This window comes from Eptatretus burgeri, chromosome 15 (assembly GCF_056783735.1).
Source record: "Eptatretus burgeri isolate ZD-2024b chromosome 15, Ebu_testis_v1, whole genome shotgun sequence".
NCBI classification, from domain to species: Eukaryota; Metazoa; Chordata; class Myxini; order Myxiniformes; family Myxinidae; genus Eptatretus; species Eptatretus burgeri.
In genome coordinates, this window is record NC_140975.1 from 16824490 (window position 1) to 16846173 (window position 21684).

At 45.7% G+C, this 21684-nt stretch overlaps 1 protein-coding gene across 1 annotated transcript; it reads left to right on the forward strand.

The window, feature by feature from the left end:
- Positions 1-1038: 1038 nt before the first annotated feature.
- LOC147011635 (SH3 domain-binding glutamic acid-rich-like protein 2) lies at positions 1039-20078 on the forward strand. The gene is made up of 4 exons (XM_085855992.1): positions 1039-1296; positions 13798-13983; positions 14698-14778; positions 18761-20078. Exons 1-4 carry the CDS (start codon positions 1252-1254, stop codon positions 18791-18793), a joined length of 345 nt encoding a protein of 114 aa, XP_085712118.1. The 5' UTR covers positions 1039-1251; the 3' UTR covers positions 18794-20078.
- Positions 20079-21684: the final 1606 nt, after the last annotated feature.

Genomic DNA, 21684 nt, shown 5'->3' on the forward strand with positions numbered 1-21684 from the left:
TGCGTGTGTGTGTGTCCGTGGGCCCCGTCTGATAAGTAGAATTGTTAAGTGCTTTTTGTTGTAAATTATTTGCATTGCTTAGTCGGATAACCCTTCCCTCACGTGCTCCCCTCATCCCCCGATTATTGTTAATAAATTCACCTCTTGTTGAATGTACCAGCTCGTCCTTGTCCTTTCTACCACTGGTTTGCCACGGTGTGTATTGGGGATTAGGAAGGCCGTTGCTGCCGTAATTGTGCATTTGGACCGACGGACCTCGGTAACCATCCGCTCGGGTTACGCACGGTTTGAGCACGGTAACGGCTCGTTCCGCTCGAGGCTTGCCGAGGGTGTGAATTCCCCGGTAGTTGGACCACGTGGGTATTTAGGTATATCGAAGTTGGCAATTAACCCTACCCCACGCGGTCATATTATTGGCGATTCATGGTCCTTTAAGGGACCCGTGCCTTTTGGACTTATCCGAGGGTCACGACCTAAATTCCGATGTGTTCGGTGGAGCCGACTCTACTGCTCCCCCTAGCGGTCGTGCTCGCCGCCGATACCCGGCCCCACAACAATATGAACCTAATTGGTAACATTTGAAATTGTGCCTCGTAATTAAAGCAAACGTTCTCCTATTTTTACCAAAAAGCGGGACACAGAGACTAAAATGCTCAATGCCTCCCTCCATATATCGTGATTACTATCCACAAGTGCCTCGTTAAACGCGGATCAAATGCACAGCAGCCAAACGTACCACGATCGGGCCGTCCTCAAACAGAAAAAAAATTACCTTTACAATTACCTTGGTTCGTGGAGAGACACCTGTTGTTCGAATTTAGGGGGCGTGGCGTGCGTGCGTCACGGCGCTGGGCGTGGCGTCCATTTGGAAACGCCCCTGCTCGCAATCATTCAGATTTTGGGGGCGTGGCGTGCGTGCGTCACGGCGCTGGGCGTGGCGTCCATTTGGAAACGCCCCTGCTCGCAATCGTTCAAATTTTGGGGGCGTGGCGTGAGTGCGTCACGGCGCTGGGCGTGGCGTCCATTTGGAAACGCCCCTGCTCGCAATCATTCAAATTTTGGGGGCGTGGCGTGTGTGCGTCACGGCGCTGGGGTGGTGTCCATTTGGAAACGCCCCTGCTCGCAATCAGAACCGTGTGTGCGCGAGGGGAATTCAATCGGTTCGTCGAGTATCTGAAAGCGCGAACTCTTGGACGCGGGAATAAATCGGTCGAAAGCAGAGAAGGATTGGGCCCACGAAGGATTGCAGAGATGGTGATCAAAGTTTTCATCACCTCGACGTCTGGAAAACGTTCTGTAAGGTGGAGTCCTCAACGACTGCCCTTTGTTCCGGGAATTAAATAATCCTCTTTCGTCTCTCTTACGTTCAAGTTTTACTTCTCGTTACTTTGTTCGTGCGATTAATTCGTAAATATCGTGAGAGCAATTTAGGCGGTGTATGTTTAGTGTAAATTTAATGTATGTATATATATATATAATTGTGTCGGCGATGCTAAATCGGACACGTGTGTTTTAATCCTGACATTGAATGCGTGGTATATATATGTCGACGTGAAGAGAAATGACGTAGATCGTGACGCCACGTGGACAGGAATGAGCGCAAGCGTAATCCTTTGTCTTTTTTCTTTTTTTTTTGTTTGTCTCATTGAGCGTCATTATTCAGGTTTCTGGGCCCACGAAGGATCATGATAACAATATGGATGACCTGTTGGCAAGGTCTCCCTGTTGCAGGATTGGAATTGCTGCTGATTCGTGTGTTGCAAGCGAACTTTTGTTTTTGCAACGTTGCCTCGAGGTGTCTGTCACGTGACGGTTCAAGAAGCCCGGACTTTCAGAGTCATGGCAACCGGCGATCTTGGTGGAGGGCACACGATTCATCAATGAACCTGTTTACTATTGATTGTGGCGGCTCTGGGTCGATTTTTGTGACGTTGCACAATAACTGGATGATGATGGTGGTGGTGGTCGTATGGCAGCTTAGCTGCTGGGGTAGCTATCATTTCTTGAAGCGCAACTGTGTCGCTGATGCAGTGCCCCTCTACCAGTACACACACTGGAACCGGTACTCATTTCGCCGACCTCGGAAGGATGACAGGCTGAGTCAACCCCCTGGTGTATTAATTCAGCGGCCGACGGGGCTCGAACTCAGGACCCGAGGATCCCAAGCCACCACCCTAACCACTACTCAGGACCCTAGGATCCCAAGCCACCACCCTAACCACTACTCAGGACCCTAGGATCCAAAGCCACCACCCTAACCACTACTCAGGACCCTAGGATCCCAAGCCACCACCCTAACCACTACTCAGGACCCGAGGATCCCAAGCCACCACCCTAGCCACTACTCAGGACCCTGGATCCCAAGCCACCACCCTAACCACTACTGAGGACCCTAGGATCCCAAGCCACCACCCTAGCCACTACTCAGGACCCTAGGATCCCAAGCCACCACCCTAACCACTACTCAGGACCCTAGGATCCAAAGCCACCACCCTAACCACTACTCAGGACCCTAGGATCCCAAGCCACCACCCTAGCCACTACTCAGGACCCTAGGATCCCAAGCCACCACCCTAACCACTACTCAGGACCCTAGGATCCAAAGCCACCACCCTAACCACTACTCAGGACCCTAGGATCCCAAGCCACCACCCTAACCACTACTCAGGACCCTAGGATCCCAAGCCACCACCCTTGCCACTACTCAGGACCCTGGATCCCAAGCCACCACCCTAACCACTACTCAGGACCCTAGGATCCCAAGCCACCACCCTAGCCACTACTCAGGACCCTAGGATCCCAAGCCACCACCCTAACCACTACTCAGGACCCTAGGATCCAAAGCCACCACCCTAACCACTACTCAGGACCCTAGGATCCCAAGCCACCACCCTAACCACTACTCAGGACCCGAGGATCCCAAGCCACCACCCTAACCACTACTCAGGACCCTAGGATCCAAAGCCACCACCCTAACCACTACTCAGGACCCTAGGATCCCAAGCCACCACCCTAGCCACTACTCAGGACCCTAGGATCCCAAGCCACCACCCTAACCACTACTCAGGACCCGAGGATCCCAAGCCACCACCCTAACCACTACTCAGGACCCTAGGATCCAAAGCCACCACCCTAACCACTACTCAGGACCCTAGGATCCCTAGCCACTACTCAGGACCCTAGGATCCAAAGCCACCACCCTAACCACTACTCAGGACCCTAGGATCCCTAGCCACTACTCAGGACCCTAGGATCCAAAGCCACCACCCTAACCACTACTCAGGACCCTAGGATCCCTAGCCACTACTCAGGACCCTAGGATCCCAAGCCACCACCCTAACCACTACTCAGGACCGGAGGATCCCAAGCCACCACCCGAACCACTGAGCCAACACCAGGCTCAACCGGATGATACAATGATGTCTCGAGAAACTAGAACGGCGCTCGGTGGAGCACGTACCTCCGCCAGGTAAATCCCACTGACAGGCTGGATCTGGATTCGGATCTTCACCAAAATCGAATCTGTTCTTCCTCGTCACACACCGAACCTCTGCACCAAGTTTCGTCCGAATCCGTCCATAACTTTCTGAGATATCGTGTTCACAGACAGACAGACAAACGGCTGTGAAAACATGACCTCCGTCCACCTTTTGGTGGTGGAGGTAAATCGGTCACCACGAGCAATGGATCACCTGTAACGGCAGCATTTGCCTAAAAACTCCAGCCTGACGGTGTATTGATCTTACAGGTAGAGACTAAGTATGTGTTCAGCCTGTGGTTAAAATATTTTTTTAAGTGCGTGGGTTGCAAAACTTGCGGGTTGGACAAAATGCAAGACCTTTGTGAAGGCGAGTGTTACAAATGGGGAAGTTGTGTGTGGCTATGATTCATCACTTCGTCGAGAATGATTGAAAAATGAGATGATGGCGGGACTCCGGTAGAAAGACGTTATTGTGGGAATGATCTCCATCGGGATTTACCCTGCGCCAGCACCCAGAAGGGGTGGTGTGCAGTGGTCATGTGGATTTGTACTCGGCTTGTGGAAGAGGGAGACAACGTTTGGTTAAAAAAAAAAACCAAAAAAACCAACAACCCCAAAAAGGTAGTGTAATGACTGGGGTAGTGGGACATGAACAGGAGGAGGAGGAGGGGAGGAAGCACACTCATTTTGGGTAGAGGAGTGTGCTCGTAGGGTTGGGAGATGAAATGAGATGGGGGGGGGGAGGGGGGTGCATCCTTGCGTGAAGCCCTGTCGAGAGAGAGCGAGAGAAAGAGGTGGTGGTAGTAGTAGTAGTCGTAGTACAGTGCGATCGAACGTTCCGGAAGGCAGTTTCGCAAACCAAGGGAGAAAAGAGGAACACAGGAGTGGTGGTGTGTTGGATTTTGGGGGTTTGACCAGGTGGGGGTTATTGAAAGAATGTGCACCCTGGCGGACCTTGGTCTTGTCTTGGGCAGCACAGTTTTCATCGGAAAGCTTCATATCAGCAAGATTTGGATGGAAAAGGAAAAATTAATATAACGTGAATGCAGGGATGCTCAAGTCGCAAAGGAAGGGCAATCAATGATGGGAAATAAATAAATAAATAAACAAACAATGCCAGAAAAGGGTGAATGCATTTTGCTTCCCTCGCGTATTATAAGCACAGTCGGTCGAGTAGACGAAGCGCGTGACCAAGTTGGTTAAATTGATCCTGCTTTCTGTGCAGAGGAAACGCCAAACTGGGTAATTCGACGTGGTGAAACTCGGGCCGTGGGTTGTTGAGGAAGCATGTGGTTATCTGCATCTGGGAAAAGAAGAATTGTAGTTTGAGCAAAGCCAGCTTTGACTGTGGACATAAACATTCTCGAGTTGTGGAATGCAGGCAGTAGCAGATTTGTCTGTCTCGACAGCCGAGTGAAAGATATTTTCAAGGTTTTCAACTGCTCTGGTATTTCAGACCTGTCGCCTCATTTTTCTCACATAGGGTCTTGGCAAGAAGGTTTGTCCTCTCTAATCCAGTCTTCTGACTCGCATCTTCTGAAGAGCAACAACCACTTGTTGGTGTCGACCATTAATGCAAATGTGGTGATGGTCATTTTGCATCGTGTGTTGAGATCTATACGCGTTGGAAGGGAAAGAAGGGATGGATTAGATTTGCCACAGTATTGCATATTGCATGCATGCTACGTTAGTTGTAGTTGAAGCATCGTGAGACAAATGGATGGGCCTTGTCTGAGCTATATGATGGATATTTGAATTTGTCAAGGTCATGGCCTTCAAAAGAGTGAAGGTCTGGAGTAAGTGGTGGATTTGTAGATATGTGTGACTTGCTGAGGAGAAGTGGATGGGGGGGGTCGAAGTCAGAACTTTAGCCTCCATCTTATCCAGATGCAGGAGTCATGGCCCACAGTGTAGAGTAATGCTCCATCACATCATTGTATAATGAATTATTACCAGGTGGGGTTGACTCTGCCTGTCATCCTTTTGAGGTCGGCAAAATGAGTGCCAGCTTGCTGGGATACTGTGTCGGAGTGGCGACCCGTCCAGGTTTGTACCCAACAGCCAAGGAGACTGCTTAAGCAGCACCAACGCTCTGCACAGTGCGTGGTCCCAATGGATGGATGGAAGGTGTTTGTGAGGTGGAGTATACCTAGTCAGCATCTTGGAAATGTCTGCTCAGGACTGGGAATAGGTTTGTTGCTTCCAGAGGAAAATACGAGGTTGAGACAGGTGGTAGCTCCTGGGAGAGCTTTCCTGAGTGACAGGCTAAGGATATGAAACTTGGCTTCGTTGAATGTCATATTACAGGTGTCAAACCAACTTCTCCTTGTGCCGTCGATTGGGCAAAAAGGGAAGCAGCTGCCACTTGTTTACTACGGAAGTGAAGAATCGTTTGACACAACGTCGTCATTTTCAAGGTGTTCGAGAGAGATGTCCAGGAGTCGTTTGAAAGTGTACCGATAATGGCGTCGAGGAGGGGTGCATGATGCCAGATCACCAGTTCTAAAGTCGATCGATTCGGCCACCATTTCTTCCTCTTATTTAAAACCGCTCCTGGCTTTTTACTGAAACCCATTGTGTCATTGCAAAACATGGTGCTGAGTCGGTTTGTTTGGAGCAATGATTGGGTTGAGTGATTCGAATACGGCACCAAGACTACGACTTCAATGAATCGAAGCCGAATTGCCGACAGATCATTTGATACCTGAGCCCTTGGAACAATATTTATTCCCGATTTATAGCTTTTGTATGCACATATTTACACAAGTTACAGAGTGAATATGGAGCCTGCACGAGTGAACTTGTTTTGGACCATCGTTCTTGCTTTCGCTGAGCTGCGTTGTTTTGTAGTTGTTTTGTAGTTGACGCAATGCATCGCTCAGACTTGTTCAATGGTAAGATCACTCCTGAGACATGCAAATGTGTTCTTTATTGCGTGTTTGGCAATAAAACCAAAAGATGGTCCATGGCACGATGCATAAGCAACGAAGACGGTTCGTGGAACACCGTTCGTTGTTTTTAGTGCAGCACAAACATACCGATCGAGTTGGCAACCCCGCACAACTCTTTTACGTTTTAGCTTTGGCTGAACGAGCGAAGACTTCTTTTTTTTTTTTTTTTTTTTTTTTTTGAATCGGACTTTGACAAGTGACAAAAAAGTTGAAGTGTATTGAATGACTCGTAATGCTCTAACTTGCTCGTTTTCCCTTTGATGAGGGACCGACGGTGGGACACTGAGTTGTGCACAAAATGTAACGGGATACATCGGAATAATGGATTCATTTGGAAGACTGATAAAGAATGGGGCTATTATATCTCACCTAACGTAACTCACTGACTATTACTTGCATAACTAAACCGGTTTGGTCACCTGATCAAGATCGGGTTACTTAGACTTCAGTAAGCCATCAAGAAGATTGATGTTTGAAACTGCAACGAGAAATAACCCAGGAGTGCACCATGGCAACGACGGGCCAAACGGCCTCATTTCTTTGTATGAGGTCAAACAGGATTGTGCGAAGACGAACACTCTTTGTAGTATTGTGGATCCTTTGTATATTAATTTCAATTTCAAAGCTAACCTCTGACCCTATCCCTGCCGACGGAATGCTCGATTGGCCAGAGCAGCATGATTGTTTTGTTATTTTAACATTGATTTGATCAACAATTGCAATTATTTGTTTGTTTATTGTGACGTTGACCTCGTGGGTATGACGACAATGCGGTGGAGCAAATTTCGAGGCAATTGGTCCAGCGGTATGGAATTGTATAAGAATCAAGGAAGAGGCTTCTCACAGACACAGTGTACAAATGTACCTGTTTGCTGACGGGAGATCGGGATGCGGAGTAGTAGACGTGGGTGACTGGGGTGGGGATGCACTACGGACGGTTGCATTACATTTGAAGGAGGGTCTAATCACAAGCATGTTTTGTTTTCATAAATGGTCCAGGTGAATTAAGTACACATACCTCGAGGTGTAGTTATTCTGTATTCGGTTCACTAAATGTGGTGCCTGGACCCATGTTTTTCCATTTTAAAACTTCTCCTTTTGCATGGAATTAAGAGGCTTTCATGTTCCATCATTCCATTGACGACCTTCATCTGCTTGACGTCGTTCATTAATATCCTGGCTACTCAGAGACCATTTCTCCAGGTGTCCATTTCACTGGCAATTTGAACCTTTTTTCACGCATCCCCCACCCCCAGGGGATCATGACACTGACCCCCTTAGGATACTCGATAGGGGCCACCCCGAGTATGCATGCCAAATTTGGTCAAGATTGGCCAAAAAAAACTGGAGGAGTTGGTGAATAAACAAACAGACCGTTCTGGCTTTATCGAATAGATCTTGCGTTACACGAGGCATAAATTTATGAAAGTTAACCTGCCGTCGCTGGTTTTTTTTTTTTTTACTTCAAACCACAAGTTGCATGCTTTTTTTAATTTTTTTTTTTTGTGTAGATTTTCTTGTTTGGCGTAACTCGTACACAACATTATCAAAAGTATTGTGGTGAGTTATTGTGCATGGTTGTTGATTAACAGGGGGATACTGGTTTTAGTCGAGGCCGGCCAGGGTCCCCATCAGCGGGAAACTCCGACAGGTTTTATCAAGTCAGAGTTGACAAAGGCGTGCTAACCGCCGCGCGAAGAAAAATAAAAGCTGACACTTCAGAATGCAGAAGAGTTATTAATTAATGGCTCTGTTCAACACGCAACAGGGTGTCGCTCTCACCGACTCGTGTACCAAATGTTGGTATGTCACATAAAACATTAAAACATCGTACGATTGCTCCTCCAGGGCAACTTAAAATTCTGTTCTGTTAACTCTGGCCCTCAGGTGATGTTCCAAGAGGTCCCAGAGTGATTCCTTCAGGTTTTAAGTTGACACTGGCCTGGCCTCTGCATATTTTAAACCTTGTCCTCAAACTGTTTTCTAATAGATCAATGCAGCACGATGTCAAGGTGTATTTCTGATTTAACCTGGGTAGATGTAAGGGCCTTCCATGTCAGGCTGGTAGAGCATTGTTGTCCACATTTGTCCCAATAGAGCACGTTCATAATGCACATGCTGGTGGAGTGGTGGGCAGGATAATTAACTGTAAAGTTGGGTGTGCCATCCAAATATATTTGGTGAGATAAACTACATGCATCCTTTGCTGTAAACGGTCTGGGTTTGTGTTTGTACAACGGACACAGAACTCCAGCTCACGTTGTGCACCACTGAGGTTGAGGGGAATATTTGATTGTTATCCGAGTTATTGACATGGCGGCTTGTTCAAACTGCCAAGTTTGTTTTTTCGGATCTTCATCATCTAACTCTGGGAGTTGCGATGAGTACAAGCAGACTGAACAGCCATCCCCTCTCCCTTACCTCGTTGTACATGCCTTGAGGAAGTAACAATTCATTGTGCAGGTAGGTGTTGGCTATTTGTGTTGGTATCTGGTGATGTCCCCAACAGCCTTGCATGCTACCCAATTTATTGTTTATTTATTTTATCGATCTATCTTCACGCTCCGTGCTCACGATGGAAGCTTTTATCCAAATCAATATCGATTCGAGATCTCACAGCCGCATGAGCCATTTTGCTCGCTGATCTCAACTCAGGTTTGATGATCCATGTCTCCATCTCCAGCTCTTTCACTGTCCCTCATTCCCTTTTGAGATAATAACAAAGTGTCAAACCGTGACTATCTGCACACTCGCGTTTGTTGCACTCTATCTGCGCATACCAAGTGACTCAGTCTCTCTCTCTCTATCAAGTGCAGCCTGTGGCTGCTGGTTGCATCATTGGTTGGGATGCGGCTATGCCGCTGATGCAGTGTCCCCCTTACCAGTACACTGGTACTCATTTTGCCGACCTCGGAAGGATGACAGGCTGAGTCAACCTCCTGGTGTATTTTAATTCAGTGGCCAATGGGGCTTGAACTCAGGACCCTAGTATACCAAGCCACCACCCTAACCACTGAGCCAACACCAGGCTTACACCAAGTGACTACAAGCCTGACAATTTCCAGAGTTCTTGAGCCCTATAATGTACTGCACTGAGTTGCGGCACTTGGACCGTCTTCGTGCACTTCCATCCGCAGCTTGACACACCTGCAAGGTGTTTCCACCTTGGAGACTTGATTCTTTTTTTGTCTGCAGCTTGTATGATGCTCTCGGTTAAGAACTCACTTTTAGGTATAAATCTGAACAACTGCAATAAACCGCTGGGTTTCAATGTTCTATTTGTCATAATAACTATATCTTTATAACAACCAGAGAGTTCATCGAACCCATTGTGGTCTTGAGAATCAAGGACAGGGCGGGGCTCTGCAAGCGGTGCATTTGATTGGTCGTAATAATTTAAAATTGTCCAAATACTGTTAAACGGAAGGATTTCTAAAGTGCTGAAAAGGCGTTTTGTGTTTTTTCAGTATTCAAGTTTTTATAATTCAATTGGAGAAAAAAAGAAAGATTTTTAAGGTCCGTAGAAACAAAATTCTGGAAGTTTACCATTGTTGATGCCAGTGTCTCTTACATTACCGTATTTAACACGTCACAGAGACTGCTTCGGCAACACCGACGCTCTGTACAGAGTAATGGTCCTGATGGATGGATTAGTTATTCGTGCCTGTTGTTTGTGTCCTTTATAACATCCTTAATAACGTCCTTAAAAACAGTAAGTTTTGTGTTTGGAATGATTTTCAATTTTGTTTGTCTGCCTGCCTGGCAGTCAAACAAGAGTAAAAATATTATCCCACTCCTTCCTGCGCACGTGCGATCGGGACGAATGCAGAGCCAAAGTACAGCGAAACTACAAATTTGTTTTCCGATTCGTGTTCAAAATACAACGTTCAATTGAAATCAAATTGTTCCTCGGTCATAAAATTGACTTGTAGACAGACATTGTGAACCAATTGCTTAACCCCGCTTTTCGCTTCGCAATCCACTTCTCATTCGGTTTGCGTCATCCTATCGTTTTGCTGCAATCGAGTCGAGCCACTTTTCCGTTGTATCATTTGGGATGGAGCAAGCCGGTTTGTTTTTGCAGCTTGGTCATTTTCCAACCCAGGTGGCTGATGTAACATGAGACATCTGGAGTCCTGGATAGCAGCTGTAGTGTTGGGATGTAAATGTGTTGACCATCACTGCATGGCAGATCGATTTGGCATCTCTTTTCCTTGTCGAGGCTTATATGAGAGCTGAACACAATGCACAGCAAGGAGGGCATGAGACAAGAGGGGTGGGAGTGGAAAGACAAAACAGTGGGGAACAGAGACATTAGAAGATCTGTGGAAGGGAGAGGGATAGGGATGCTCTTCCTTGTCCATGCTCGGATTGGAGTTCGAGTACCACTCACCTGAGCCTACCTATCTATCTCTGAGTTGTACAGGCCGAATATGATTTAATGGTCGACATTATCCAGTGGGAGAATGGCTGGCAAGATGGTCTAGAGTTTTACACACTCGACTTTGAGCTGTCTAACCTGGATTTGAGTCCCAATCCAGCTATAAACTGTCATCCTGGTGTTTCACATGCAGGGTGACGCATCAAAGTGTGTTCCATCCCTCGGATGGACGTTAAACTGGGTGTCCCATCTTCCAGTATTCATTTGTGGATGTTAAAGATCCCACAATGTGCTTTGTGAAGACGAGTTGAGCTATCGTCGTCACCCTAAACAAATTACAAATTCCTACTCCAACATACAGGGTGCACCGCATCGGCGACACAGCCATGCTCCTCGCAATGATTCGTCCATGATCCGCAGGCTGCAGATAAAATGAAAGTGGGAGATTTGCAGGCACATGGTAAGCAATCATTGTTGTGCTTGTACGCACAGAGTTATTTGGTAACGCGAACCATATGCTATTGCACGTGTGGCATTATCGTCCCAGATTTCCCTTGCGTGCTTTTACTCCGTTTTCCACTGGGGTAAGTCGATTATCACCAAACCGAGCCAGAAGGGCTTTTGGGCGTTCACTGCCATGACGGATCCAAGTCCGTCGACGTTTGTCTTCTTAATGGCAACCACTGAGTTTCTCCATTGCTGAATGGCAGGCTCACTGTTGGGAGCAAATTGCCAGATAGCTGCCCACCTGTGCTGGCATTTCGCTCTTGGGATCCAGAAGCTGTGTGGAAACGAAATGAAGAACACACTAACGTGGGAGAGTCGTCGAAAGACGTTGCAACCACCAGGTGATTCATTTCGTGACGTATTTGCGAAACGGTTCGATGGAGCAGAAATTGTCTTTTTCGTGTGCGGAACAGGTTTGCGGGGTGTCAAGCTGTGCTGCTGACGCAGTACCCCAGTAGGTTGGAACAGGAATTCGTAATTTGTTCAGGGTGCCGGAGATAGCTCACCTACTCTTCGCGAACGACACCATGTGATCTTTTAATGCCCACCAACTAATCCTGGCAGATGAGACACCCAGTTTATCGGGCATCCGGCTCAAATTTGGCCTTGCCCCTGCCTGCGAAACATCAGGTGACAATTTATAGCTCAGCTGAGATTCGAACCCAGGCTCGACAGCTCAGATGTGAGTGTGCATACCTCTTAGGTTATCTGGCCAGCCCGGAGCAAAGATGAAATTTGGATTTCCCAAAAGCAGCTCCCTACGACGTCACTGCGAGTAGTGCTGTGGGGATTGCCCTTGTATGGCTCTTCATCAAGACTCTTGTGCTGTGCACTTTTGCAGGAGGAAATGCCTTTTGTACTTCTTCTTTTGCAGTTGCAAAAAGGAGGAGGTTTGCAATCCTTGATTTGTGCTCGAGGACTTAGAGCAGTCTTTGAGAATGTTTGTGCATTTCTATACATGTTGTGTTGCCGTTGTTGGAACATCTTCATCTGTTTAACTCCTATTTTTTTTTTTTTCATTTTAAAACAATGCTTTGTCTGCTTGCTACTCTATTCGTGATGCTGAAGATCCGAGATTCAAATTCCTTGGGGGTTTATCCATTTTCTACTGTCCTTGCCTTGAATGTTGATGTGCAATGATGTCTCAGACAAGGCATGTAAGAGTATGCCTCGTGTTGACTTAAATGTTCGGATGGCGGGCTTGGGATCCGAGGGTCCCGAGTTCAAATCCCGCTCGGCTGTTGAATTCATACCAGGTGGGGTTGACTCAGCCTGTCATCCTTCCGAGGTCAGCAAAATGAGTACCAGTTTGCTGGTAACCTGCGTCGGAGTGGTGACCCGTCCAGGATTGTACCCAATAGCTCAGGAGACTGCCTAGGCAGCACCAACGCTCTGCATAGAGTCTGGTCCCCATGGATGAATGGAATGTAAGAGTGAGAGTTGTCGCTTCCTCCCCATCCCCCCAACCTGACCATGAAACAAAACTTTATCAATGTTTATCTTTTCCAATGTAGTTTCCAATCTATTATACGTTCTACCCAGGGATGGATGGGTTTCCCGATGCCATGAGAAGATAAATAATGTTTGTTCCTATAAAAGATTTTCAGGGGGAGTTGAGTTTGATTGCTCACATGAATAAGTTCCTCAAGCCCGGACATGGATTCCCAAGGAATATCCCTGTTGTACTGCCGGCGGATGAGTGGCCTCTATTTTATACAACCAGACATCTGGCCTTGCTTACTCTTCCTTCTCTCTACTATCTTTTATACAGCCTTACATTTGGCCTTGCTCCTCCTTCTCTCTACTACCTCTGCCCTCCCCAAGTCGCCTCAGGTCAACATGGGTTCCTCAAGAAACCCTCGTCTGCATTCCACCATATCAAAGTCCAGACTGATTTCCCGACAGACAGACTACATCGGCATGAAGTTCACCCTTTATTCTCATGATTGTAGAGTGTTCTTCCTGTGTCTGTTGTCTCGTCCTCACTTCAGTCTTTCAGTTCTGCTACCCATCGCCACCTCATGTGCTCACCCGTGCACATCCACCATCTCTTTGACAAACGTGGATTCTAACCCCCCCCCGCCCCCCATTCTTTTTCTCTCTGAGCCATTGTTATTCATTCTCATGTTATTCCTCCTTGTGTACCTGCACCCAACTCCATCTCCATGCCCTTTGGTAGTCTGTAGACCTGCTGTTTTTTTTGTCAGTTAGCTCCTCCATGAGCCTAGACCCTTGTCTGGAAGAAAAAAAAAAACAAACCATGATGCAGTTGTCTCTTTCAATTTTGCTACAATCTTGTTATGATTATCTTTAGATGCTTGGTTTTGTGCAATATTGGAATGACAGGAGCAGTTGGATGAGTGATTCACCACATTGGACCTCTGCTGCCAAATATGAGTTGGGTTGAACCAGTCTTTTTAAGCACAAGGTTCGACATGCAAAAATAATTGTACCAAATGCATTCCTACCCCTGACAGATAAAGCAGCAGCAGAAAGAGCTGCTTGACTTTCTAAACGTACAGCACATCGACTTTGAGCAATATGACATCGCCATGAACGAGGATGATCGACACTACATGCATGAGCACGTCCCACCGAACCACCACCCCCCCTCGGGCAACCTGCTTACACCGCAGATCTTCAACGGGGAGAAGTATTGTGGGGTGAGATTTAGAGCAACTTCTGTTGCTTGCCACGTTCATTGCAAACGTGTGCACACAGTATTCCAGCTGCTTGAGGCTTCTTGTGAATGCCAGATACTATGACGAAGTCAACTGCCCCATATATTCCCAACTCCTTGTGGGGTTGGCCGGGGAACGTTTTTTTTTTTTGTTTTTGTTTTGGACCAAGTCTTTCACGAATTCGCTGTCCAGGTCTTTCATTTGACCGAAGGTGGCAGGAATTTATAATTTGCTCAGGGTGCCGGCGATGGCAAGTCTTCTCTTTGTGCAGGACTCCGTGGGATCTTCAACAATGATTCCCATCTGGTGAGGTTGGTCGGGAACATTTTTGGCTCGAGTCTTTCACGAACATGCTGGCCCAACCTGACATTCGACTAAGTTAGGGCAGGAATTAGAAATGTGGTCAGGATGCAAGTCATAGTTTGCTCACCTACTCTTCGCGAAGAACATCATGGGATCTTTAACATCCACTAATGCCAGCAGACGGGAGGCCCATGTAACGTATATCCGAGGGACGGCACGCACATTGATGAATCGTCCTGCCTGCGAAGCACGAGGACGAGTTTATAACTGCGGTGTTGAGATTACAACCATGGGCACAAACCTCGAAGTTATCCTGCTGGCCGGTTTAATTGGCAGATTCTTGGATTTAATGAATTATGACGTTTTTCTTCCCCCCCCCCTCCTCCCTCTTAGGATTATGAATCGTTCTTTGAAGCGAAAGAAGATCACATGGTGTACACATTCCTCGGGCTCAAACCACCACCGGATTCAAAGGTGGGAGTTCACAACTTTGTCGACACGCATCATTACCCTGCATTGGCTTCATGCTGATTTGGTAAAAGAAAAAAAAACTTGTGGTTTTGGGGGAGGGGGTGGGGTGGGGTCTAAAATTTAAAAATTCCACCATATTTGCACAAGGAATAACCAGATGGTCCCTTTGGGGAGACATTTATCCTGATGTACCATTTTTGGCCCCCAGTGTGCATTTTGCCACGTGTGTGATTTATAGACATTCCATCATGGACAGCATGCCAAATGGTAAACAAATGGAGAATGGGTGAGGGGGGGATGGGAGGAGGAGGAGGAGGAGGAGGGTGTGGAGCCTTCCTTCTCCTATGGGCCAAAACAAAAGGGCATTTAAAATGTCTATCATGGTGGTAAGAAGTTGCTAACAGGTGTTTCAAACATCCACAAGTATTGTGAATGGCCTGACAACAGAACTGCAGAGAAAGTGACAAATACTTTGTTGCAGAGTTGTTGTCTTTTGTCCACGTGACATCTACTGTATGTACAGCTCTTTTTACTGTACAGCTGGCTTTTTTTTAAACTTCTTCTTAGCAGTTTGCCTCAGATCAAGAAATGATTTAAATTAATCATATCTGGTGTAGAATTGGAAATATTGTGGCAGATAATAGATGGAAATGAGAGTTGCGTCGAGCACTGCATTCCGGAAATGAAAAGCTCCAGTCTAGTCTCTGATTTCCGCATGAGTAAAACTGGTTACGGCAGTTGAGTTCTGCAGTAGTCTTATTTATCTACGAGCAAATACCACCCGTCGCTTCGCTGATGGAAACAGTGAGATGGGGAGAGCGAGGAGGGAGGGAGAGTGAGGAGGGGGGCGGGAGGGAAGGCAGCGAGTGGTGGAGCAATTACGATTCGTACAGTCTCATCACAATGATTCTGCATACAATAACAGTGAAGATGGAAACAACATAATGTCAAAAATCCATTTTCTTCCAGTCATACTAAACATACCACCCAGAGACAAACACACACACACACACACACACACCCACCCATACGCGTCTGGAGACAAACTCCCATCTGGACACGCCCGGAGACAAAATCCCGCCCGGACATAACCACTGCCCAGACACATATGGAGATAACCACCGTCCAGACCAAATGACCTTCCAGAGACAGAGACAAGCCGGGAGGCGACATGGGTGGTCGCTAGACAAAGGCGAATTTGAAATATGTAGATAAGAGAACACATCAGATGGCATTTTTGCCGTTCGTTGTTCTGTATAGGAACATGACGAGCAACTCTCCATTCATCATTTGTTTGATTCCCTAACCCTTCGTTAGGGAATCCCAACGTGAACGTTGGGGTGAAATCATATAGTAATATAATTGCATACTAGTCATACAGTTTTTGACGGATCGGGCTGAAATTTTTTGACAGAGGTTGATTATAGTGCGCATAAAAGCGCGGAAGCCGATTTTTTGATTTTCGATTTTTTTTTTTCGGATTTTTCAAAAATTTCAGTCCCATTGCTCGGCAATGGTTGCGTCCATAGCAACGGTGCTTAAAAGCATACAACTAGATCCTGGAAGAACCTACCAGTCAAGTTTCATCAAAATCGGTTGACTCCTCTGGCCTCCAGAGCTGTCCATTACATACAAACAAACAGACAGACGGAAAACCTGAGAGTAAGGGTAGTCTAGCGACCACCCAACAGACATATATATATATATATATATATATATATATATATATATATATATATATATATATATATATATATATATATATATATATATATATATATATATATATATATATATATATATATATATATATATATATATATATATATATATATATATATATATATATATGCGGGTGGGGGGAGGGGAGTCATCAGAGAGAATATGTGATGCTTTGTGAACAGCACGCACAACACACACGCAACCTTTTATTAGGATGCTGTCATGTAAACTTTGGCCTTTATTTTCAATCAACCCCCATATGGTGATAGATGTTGGGTATTATAAACAGTCTGTCATATTTAATCAGTGTTTGAATTTTTAAATACTGTATTGCAGGCAAATTATTTATTGTTTTGTACAGTTCAAAGTTAATCTCCGAGTTAAATTTTTTTCAACAGTTCTCTTATTAGATGTCGAAGGACATATACTGTACACTACAGCTTTAACAGCCCCAGTTATTCCCATCTTGTGGAGTCAGGCTGGTAAATTTTGGTCCCAAGTCTTTCATGAACCAGCTGGCGAAGCCCAGCTTGACTGCAGGTGATTTGGGCAGGGATTTATCATTTATTCGGAGTGCCGGCGATAACCCGCTTCCTCTTTGTGAAGGACACTTTGGGATCTTTAACACGTCCACTAACTGATCCAAGCTTTAAAGGGGAACCCAAATGCTCAGATCACCTCTGCTAATTTTTCTGACTTGCCATTTAAAAGTAATTTTGTGATTAAAAGTCGAAATCTTCTTCTTCATGATGAGCCATGACATACCAAGGAGTCGACTCGTATCCATATTGTCTATGGGTTGCATCACGGTATGATTTAACCCAAACGGTGAATAATTTTCGATCTTTTACAAATATGCCGAGGCGATGCATCCTGTGCAGTTGTAGCAATACAAACCAAGATGGTTTCATGCTACACCAATGGCTGAAAGTCCCTAAGTTTTCCAGAAATTGGACGAGGTTTGTCCGAAATAGTTTCTTCAAAATCCCACCATCCATCTATTGGGACCATACCATGTGCAGAGTGCAGAGCGTTGGTGCTGCCCAAGCAGTCTCCTTGGCTATGGGACACAATCCTGGACGGGTCGCCACTCCGACACAGGATACCAGCAAGTTGGCACTCATTTTGCCGACCTCGGAAGGATGACAGGATGAGTCAACCCCCACCTGGTATTAATTCAACAGCTGAGTGGGATTTGAACTCAGGATCCGAGGATCCCAAGCCCACCACCCTAAACATTAAGCCAACAGCAGGCATAAAATCGCCCCGATAGGTTTCAAGATACTAAGAAGCTTCAGTGTTGCTAATGACGGTGGAATCGATATCGGAATCTGAGCTTAAAATGCACTTTCTCTATGTAAGTTGCCATTTGGATCAAGGTGGGTCCTGAGTGTGATGTCACTGGTAAAAATCGAAAAATCAACACTTTAGGGCTTTTTCACTTTGTGATTGGGGAAAAAAAATTCAAAATTTTTTTTTTCCCTTTCAAATTACACTGTGATTAATGATTTTCAATGGTTTTCAGATGATTTTTTTTTGTTTTTGTTTTTTTACGTTTGGGTTCCGCTTAAACGTTCCACCGGCTTGATGTCCATCCAAGAGACGGGATACCCATTGATGCATCACACTGCCTGAAAAACACCAATTCTAGTTTATAGTCTAGTCGGGAATGGAACTCTCGCTTGAGAGCTCCGAGGTAAGTGCACGACCTTACCTCATCGCCATCCTGCCGGACATTTTATCTTAAATGTGTTTACTGCACGTGCATTGCACCGATCACACCATTCCACAGTTGCATTCTTCCTTCCAGGGCTCCGGAAGAGCTGTTCACCACTATCCCATCCATACTCATGATCTCTTCTACCACAAATGACCCTGTTTCCAAGTACTCCTTTTTCCATGTTATTGTGATTGTCCCCCTCTCCCCTTTTCGTTTGTTTGTTGGTTTAGTCCTTTTGTTTCATTCCTGCTTTCCCCTTCCTCTTCTTGCTGTTTCATTCAACTTGTGTGCACCTTGTACACCCCCATGTGACCTCTCCCTCCCCTTGATCTCACTCTCACTTTTACTCTGCTATTGGTGTTTCCCCCCTTCCACTCTGTTCTCGCCCTTCCATGAGCCGAGATCATGTATACAAAACCCCCCCCATTTTGGTTCATTAAGGACTCGCATGTACTCTAGCTGTACGAGTTGTCCGTGCACAGTGGAAATGATGTATGGGGGTGCTCGGTTACATACTGCCTTTCCTCCCCTTTCGCACCCCAGGAGGCAGCAGCGCTGGCCGAGCAGAGAAGCTGAGAGAGAACGTGCTCCTCTCCATGATCTGCATTCGCAGTCTCCTTGTGTACTTCATCCTGAGACGACTTTAACATTTTCTTTTTCATTCTCCATCTTGGTTTCAGGTTCTGTCCTGAAGAAATTCGACTTCCCCCCCCCTCCCCTCCCTCCTTCTTCCTTTGCAGTTTTTTATACTCTAGTGGAAATGTGACCCCTCTCTCCTGCCAATCTAGCTTGGGCAAAAAACAAAAAACCCAAATACACACTTTAACAAAATAAATAAATAAACGTTATCCAAAATATAGTGTGACCATTCCCACAATGCCCTTGGAACCAGTTTGGCAATTGGGAAATCAAAGGTGTGTAAATTGGATTTCATTCCATATGAGGCCTAACAATGGTGAGCATTCCTGCTGTCTTATTTCCTTATTACGAGTTACATAACTCCGACTACTTATACCCTTTGTAGTGCAGTACGGTACAGTACTCAGCCCAAGCCATTATCGTTGGAAGGTGGTTCTTGCAGTAACGTTTTTTGCTAAAGTTTTCATAAAGGCCTAGGTTGTGCTGCTGCACGAGTTTACTCACATACAGGTGCATTTGGCTGTGAGCATGAAACCTCTGCATGGTTTGTCCTTGAACTTGGATTTCCCTGGTGTGGGAAGGTGGCTGTCACAAAACCTCAAGTTTATAAACCCAAAATGCCTTTTTCGTATACCTTTGCATTCCCAAGTCCTGTGCTTTAAACGAATTCCCACACCTGTTGTCTCTAGACATTTGCACGTTATCATTTTGATCCTCATTTAACCTCCTCGTCCAAACTTTGTGAGGACGTGCCTGATGCTACAAATGGAATGACCTGCATGTGCTGTCTGTGACCGTTTCGGGCAGTATGCCAACGCCTCCCACCTCGTTCATAATTCATCGTAACTCTTTCCGGAACAGGTAGATTGTGGTTCGATTAGACTAGGAATTAATTTGTGAAATATTATTAGAGGCAGCAGAAGGTATTGCTCATAAATATGAAATAGATTTTTTTCTTCAGTTTAGTGGTTAAGTTTTTATGTTAAACTTTGTGCCAAAATGATCTTTTGTTTTTTCTTTAAAAGATCATCTTGGACATTAAGAAACAAACAAGTCTTACTTGTTATACATGAACTATGTTTGTACGTTAGCTCATGTAGAACTCTTCTGGACCTGGATTCAGATTTGAAAGTCCGTCTGGTGTAGCATCATATTTCCAACACCTCATATGTATAATGTTTCAATTTCGTTGTTCTTCCCTGAATAAATGCATAAAATCGCACATCTGTTTACGTTTAATGGCCAGTCCTAGTGGATCGGTGGGCTGCCCTGATATGCTCGAGGTATATGCATCTGCTTATGAGCTGTCCAGCCTGGGTTTGCATTCCGACCCAGCTATAAACTTCCATCTTGGGTGTTTCATGGGTAGGAGGTGGCATCACAAAGTGTTCCCTCCCTCGGGTGGAAGTTAAGCCAGGTGTCCCATCTTCCAGCATTAACCGTTGGACGTTAAAGGTCCCACAGTGTCTTTCACAAAGAGTAGGTGAGTTATTGCAGGCACCCTGAACCAATTACAAATCCATGTTCGAGTGTGCAGGTACATGCATTGCCACCCCTCAATAATGATGCAACGTGAACCAAATCTATAATGGGTCCCAGTCCAATATGTATTAGCTAACAACCAGTCCTAGTTTCATCGGCATGAGCTGACATCTCGGTTGTTCGCGAAGAGTAGGCGAGCTATCGCCGGCACCATGGGCAAATTCCAAACTCCTGCCCGAACTACTTCGTCAAATATCAGGCTTGGCCAGCCAGCTCATGAAAGACTTGGTTCAAAAGGTTCCCCTGGCCAACCCCACAAGAATGTAGGAATAATTGTGACCGTTAAAGAAGAAGTGGAGCTGGTATCTTGGGTTAAAAACTAACAGGATAGTCCCACAATCGCTGAAGTGCAACTCAGATGTCCCTTAAAGAGAAGAGGGGGAAAATATTATTGAAATTTCTCGTTCATTCTCCGTTGTGCTGCTTACGGAGAAAAACCGATGTTCTCGAGCAACTGGGACCTATTTTAACATTTTCTTCAAACTAAGATTGCACTCATATAAAGCTCTAAATGCAATGTGAACATAAGTAGTATTAGCCTCTTTAAAAAAATAATAAAAAATGATGGTGAGTACATCGGCCAATGTTTGTACTTGATTTGCAGCAGGTCTAACAACTACGAAATCGATTTCTGCTGGTAGGCTTTATCAAAAGACCGAGGGTCTACGAAGTCAGGCTAAACAGCTGAAAGGTGAGTTTGTATCCCTCTCGACTCGACTATCCTGCCAATCCACACAATTCTAATCCATGTGGTGAAAGGTTCTCTACATGATAGAGCTGTGTGTAATACATGATAGTTTGTAATTTGTTCAGGGTGACGGCAATAACTTGCCTGTTCTTTGCAAAGGACACCATTGGATCTTTAACGTCCACTAACTACTGCCGGCAGACGAGACGTCCAGTTCAACATCCACCGAGGGACGGCACACACATTTCCTCGCTCTGCGTGTGAAAAGTTACGAGCTAGATCTGGATTTAAATGCAGGCTCGGCAACTCAGGGTGTGGCAATGAATGACATTTTGGTGTTAGTGGTGTGTGACTCACGTCCACCTGTTTGCATCGTTTACATTGTACAGGATTAGCGAGCTTAACGGGTGAAAACCCTGATAATGTGGCCATTTTAAAAAGTGTGTGGGGCGAGGAAGGATGTGATGACTTTGTACTGGACATGAGAAGCATTCCTGCCCTTTTTCTTGCTTGCAACATCCACCATCAATATTTGCTGGATACACAAGGGGTAGAGAGGATGAATATATGAAGAAGAAAAAGAAGAAGAATGCATTAA

Excerpts from the sequence above, each read along its gene's own strand:
- LOC147011635 (XM_085855992.1), top strand. The coding sequence starts at position 1,252 with ATGGTGATCAAAGTTTTCATCACCTCGACGTCTGGAAAACGTTCT. Across the intron at positions 13,984-14,697 it reads ACGGGGAGAAGTATTGTGGG|GATTATGAATCGTTCTTTGA; the intron begins GTGAGATTTAGA and ends CCTCCCTCTTAG. Across the intron at positions 14,779-18,760 it reads AACCACCACCGGATTCAAAG|GAGGCAGCAGCGCTGGCCGA; the intron begins GTGGGAGTTCAC and ends TTCGCACCCCAG.